At 49.4% G+C, this 4,642-nt stretch overlaps 1 protein-coding gene across 1 annotated transcript in view; it reads right to left on the bottom strand.

Moving 5' to 3' along the window:
- Klhl35 (kelch-like family member 35) overlaps positions 1 to 4,642 on the bottom strand; it is a gene marked incomplete at its 5' end in the record, with an annotated part of 14,356 nt that extends 9,714 nt beyond the window's left edge. The window contains 4 exon segments of the mRNA XM_005379886.2: positions 852 to 1,040; positions 1,860 to 1,978; positions 2,924 to 3,108; positions 4,343 to 4,642. Coding sequence (XP_005379943.2) covers positions 852 to 1,040; positions 1,860 to 1,978; positions 2,924 to 3,108; positions 4,343 to 4,642 — 793 coding nt within the window.

Genomic DNA, 4,642 nt, shown 5'->3' with positions numbered 1-4,642 from the left:
GGCCTACAACAGATCAGTCCTGTGTGGGATGATGGGAAATGGCGCCTCCTACCACTGGTGGCTCCCATCCAACTCCAGGAAGTTTGGCTGGAGGAATGAGGTCAGAGAATAAGGAGGTTTAAGGGATCCTAATTTGGGAAACATTCAGGTTCCAGAACCACAGGCAGGGAAGAGAGAAGGTGCTGCTATGAAGATTAATTTTTATTCATAAAAGCTTATCTGAAAACACATTAGTAGACTCTGTTCATCTACCCAGTAGAATATTACAGATACTGAAATGATTGCTGTGAAGTTCTAAATATGTGGAAAGTGCTTATAAATGAGACTACAAAGCAGAATACAAATTTTAAAAGCAGGAACATAAAATTAAAACAGGAAAGTTAAAAGTCGGTAGAACCCTGAAAGGCAATGCACCAAAATGCTTATACTAGTTATCCTTAGATGGTGGGAGTATGGGGCCTATGGGTGAATTTTTTTTTCTTATAAATTTTAAAAGATGAACATTTTTTTTTTTTAAGATGAACATTTTTTGAATGGAGGAAAAACTTTAATCCTACTCCTTCCCTCGCTAAATTTTAAGTCTGTGAGACCCATATGGATGGCATCAACCCAAACATGGGAGTCCAGAAGCACTATTGCCCCACTGTGTGAACCTGAGGCCATTTCTCTGAACTCGGTCCCTTGCCTGAAACCTGGGGATGACTCCTTGGTGCTGATGATGGGAATAAATTAACAACAACAAAAAAAGAGGAACACAAGAAATCGCTCAGGTCTATGCCTGGCACACAGTGGGCGCCGCTGTTTTTCAACGGCCTCTAGTGCCCCCTCCACACCCCGAGTCCTGTGCCCACCTTGTTGGTGTTGACACCGTCCTGCCTTGCGCCCCCGATCACGAAGAGTTGGCCTGCGCAGGGTGCCACTGCCGCAGAGCTCACGGCCTCCGGTAGGGGCGCAGTGACAGCCCATGTGTTGGAGAAGGGGTCATAGCACTCCACACTGCTCAGGCGCCTCAGGCCATCGAAGCCGCCCACCGCGAACAGCTGCGGGTAAGGACATAAGCAGGAGCGCTGGGAATCAGGGCCATAGGCAACTCCTTGTCCCTTTGCTTCAGTCTGCAAGCAGAGAAACTATCTCTATGCTACCTTCTGAACCAAACCCACCCTGGGAGCATCCCTGGGAGCATCCCTGGGAGCATCCCTGGGAGCATCCCTGGGAGCATCCCAGCATTGTCTCCACCCTGTTATAGAACCTCCCGCAGCTGCTTCCTTTGCTTAGCCAGGGATGGAGGCTGGTCTCTAAAATGGGTACTGAATGTGGATTAAATCTGCAAATACCCAGCACCAAACTGATGGTTACTAATAGCAAGTAGTTTTTATTAAGTGTTTACCACCCCACTTAATTGATACTAAGGAATACTTTGCGTTGCTGAATTCGGGATATAGTTCACAAAGATAATCACTTTATGCAAATCACTTAGGGCAAAATTATTTGTTATTATTTGTTATTGGGATATTAACAAATAACAAATAACAAAATTGTTATTGGGATATAGTTCACAAAGATAATCACTTTGTGCAAATCACTTAGGGCAAAATTATTTGTCCTAAATTGCACTCAGGATTCAAACCCAGACTATTTGGCCCCAGAGCCCACACCCTTAACCATTTGTAGGCTGTACTAGGCCATTATAGTAATCGCTATTATTGTTAGCATTACATCATCTTGGGAAAGTCCTTTCCCTCTTTTTGGGCCTCAGACCCCTTCTTACAAAGACAGGGTCTTAGAGGGACTTCCCTCAGGACAGATCCGCCACAGAGCTGTGCCTGGGGTCCTGGGCAATGGCTGTAGAGTGTACCTACCTGGCCCTGCACTGCCACCATCTTGTGTCTCCACCTGCCCTGGTGCAGTGAGGCTACCTTGATCCAGGTGTGCAGATGGGAGCTAAACATCCATACGTCCCTGCTGTTGATGTGGCCTCCTAGAAAGACAGAGAAGTAGCTATTGGCCCCAGTCCCTCTTGCTATCACCAGCACACCCAAAGAAGCCAGAAACACAGGTCCCAAATCCTAAAGTGGGGTTAAGAACTTTTCCCTGGGCTGATGTAAGACTCTGGACCTGTGACACAGCCACTGCTTTGAATGAGAGGAAAAAGGGTCTGAGTTAGGGGGTTTGAGGGGCAGGGCTGACAGTTTTAGGAAGGAGCTAATATTTGCTGGGTGTTTTGCAGTGTGGTGCCAGTTCTGTGCTCAGGGAAAGGTATCTGTGCTGTGGGGAGTCTACTATGATACAGATAAGTGCAAAAGGTTCCCAAAACAAGCATGAGGAATGTTCTGGAATTAAGGGAAAGCAAAGCCATCATCTGCACAGGGATGGGGAGAGACACAGGGTGACCAGTAATCCTGCCCTTCTTCCACATTCATGAAGTATTCCTTGCCCACCCCTTCATGAAGTATTTGGTTTATTACTGCCAGGTGTGGAGGTGCACACCTGTAATTCCAGCACTCGAGGCTGAGGCAGGAGGATCACTGCAAGGTCGAGGCCATGCTGAACTACATAGCGAGACCCTGTCTCAAAAATAAAAAAATTTAAAAAACAATTTTTAAAAAATGAAGTACTGGGATCACTACACCCAGGTTTCACATAGGAAACCCGAGACGATTAATGACCTCCTGAAGATCACATGGCCTTCTGTCAGACCAAAGATAAGAATCTTACTCCCTGAAGTTCAATATTGGTCACGCCTAAGGTCACAACATACCACACCCATGACTGGCTCTGCAGGACTACCGACCACTTCAGCCAATAACTGTAGGTTCCCAGAAGTTCCACCCCATCTCCTGATTGGAGGGAACATTAAATAGTGCGGAGGGCGTGGCAGTAACGAGCCAATCCCATGGGGCTCCTGCTGCAGCCCCACTCTCACCGGAAACATAGATGTCATTGCGAAGAGCACAGGCAGCGAACTCCGAGCGTGTGTAACCAGGCAGGCTGGGCAGAGAGGTCCAGCGCTGGCTCTCTGGGTGGTAGGCATCGGCAAAAGGCAGCTTCAAGAGACCTTTGCGGTCACAGCCGCCGATGACCACGATCACTTCAGCAAGATCCATGAATCTGATGTAGGTGAAAAAAATTAAACCCAATGCCCACTGATTCGCACCCTGACTGTGGCCCTTTCACACTCTTGCTGACTACACTATACAGTCTTGACCTCCCACACCTGCCCAGCCACCCCCAACTCTGCCACTTCCAACCCTCCTCTGGTTACTTGTAAGAAGGTCACTAATTATTACTCCATTCTATGTACCTCTAACTTACAGAAAAAAAAAAATTTTGAAAAGCTCTTGCGTAGAAAAATCACCTAGTTTAATCCTTATGAGCGTTCTATTAGGTAGGTTGTTATCAACCCTTTACACGGGTGAAAACTGAGGCTTCCAGATTACGGCTTGCTCCACATCATATCCAAGATTTTTTCCCCTTGTGGTCCTCATGAGCAAGCCTTCTATCACTAAGCTATAGAGGGAGTGGTGGGCCCCCACTTCCCTCTTGTTTTTCATTTTCCCTTTGGGATAGGTCCTGCTAAATCAGCCTGGTTGCCTGTAACTTTTATCCTCCTGCCTCAGCCTTCCCACTAGCTGGGATTACAGATGTGTGCCACCCCTCTCGGCCATGCTGTTTTGCCTGACGAACCAACCCTTTTCATGGCATTTTTCTGACCTCCATCACCAATTGCTAATTCTGCTGCGTCCCTTCTAGATCCGTTTCCTAAAGCTATCCCTTAATTACTAATTCCTTTGAACTTCCCCACACCTTCCAGGCTTCTGACCACACCGGATTTTCTAAACCTTTTGGCCAGCAGTTTCCTAGTTTCTTCGACAAATAGCATAGTGTTTGCCCCATGCCCTGTGCTTAGTGTCAGAGATACGGTGGTTAAAACGTGTCACCTCTGTCTCATGTCTCTGTGTGGTGACGGCCAATGTGGACTAGTCCACCCGTAGTGGACGGTTTCTAGTTCCAGGGGTGGAACAGTCGCCTCATTTCCTCCACCCTCCCACCCCTTGCCAATTTCACCCCTTACTAGTCTGTGAGCGCCCAAAGAGCAGGTGTTTCCAAATCACTCGGTCCACACCTGCACAGAGTAAGCACTCAAATTATATATAACATCGAGAGGGACCCTGTGCCAGGTGTGGAATCTCTAAAAGGCAAGAAGCTCTCCCAGGACGAAGTTTATGCGACACTGAACAGATGACTGAATTTCATTCTAGAAGCGCGACTCAACGAATTAAGGGACGGTGATGGGGTGGGTGGATGGCTGCAGAACTGTAGGGCTGGCGGAGGGCGGCTGTACCTCCGCGGCCGGGCCCGTAGGGCGCTGGCCTCTCGGCCCAGGATGAAGCAGGCTCGGGCCTCGAGCAGCAGGGGACGGCAGTCACCGCAGGCCTGCAGCAGCTCGTCCGCCTCCACCTTCTCCAGGAAGTAGGCTGGTGCCAGCAGGGGCAGGCGCACGTGCTCCAGCAGGCGCCTCAGCTGCCCGCGGCGGGCCGGCGCGTCGTGGCGCACCCAGCGCATGGCCGCTTCGAACACGGCCTCCTCGCGCGCCACGCCCAGCGCAGGGTCGGCCAGCAGCGCCGCCACCTCCTCCGGGGCC

Source organism: Chinchilla lanigera, unplaced genomic scaffold (genome assembly GCF_000276665.1).
Source record: "Chinchilla lanigera isolate Chin_1 unplaced genomic scaffold, ChiLan1.0 scaffold00013, whole genome shotgun sequence".
NCBI lineage: Eukaryota > Metazoa > Chordata > Mammalia > Rodentia > Chinchillidae > Chinchilla > Chinchilla lanigera.
This window is presented reverse-complemented; position numbering and strand designations above follow the sequence as displayed.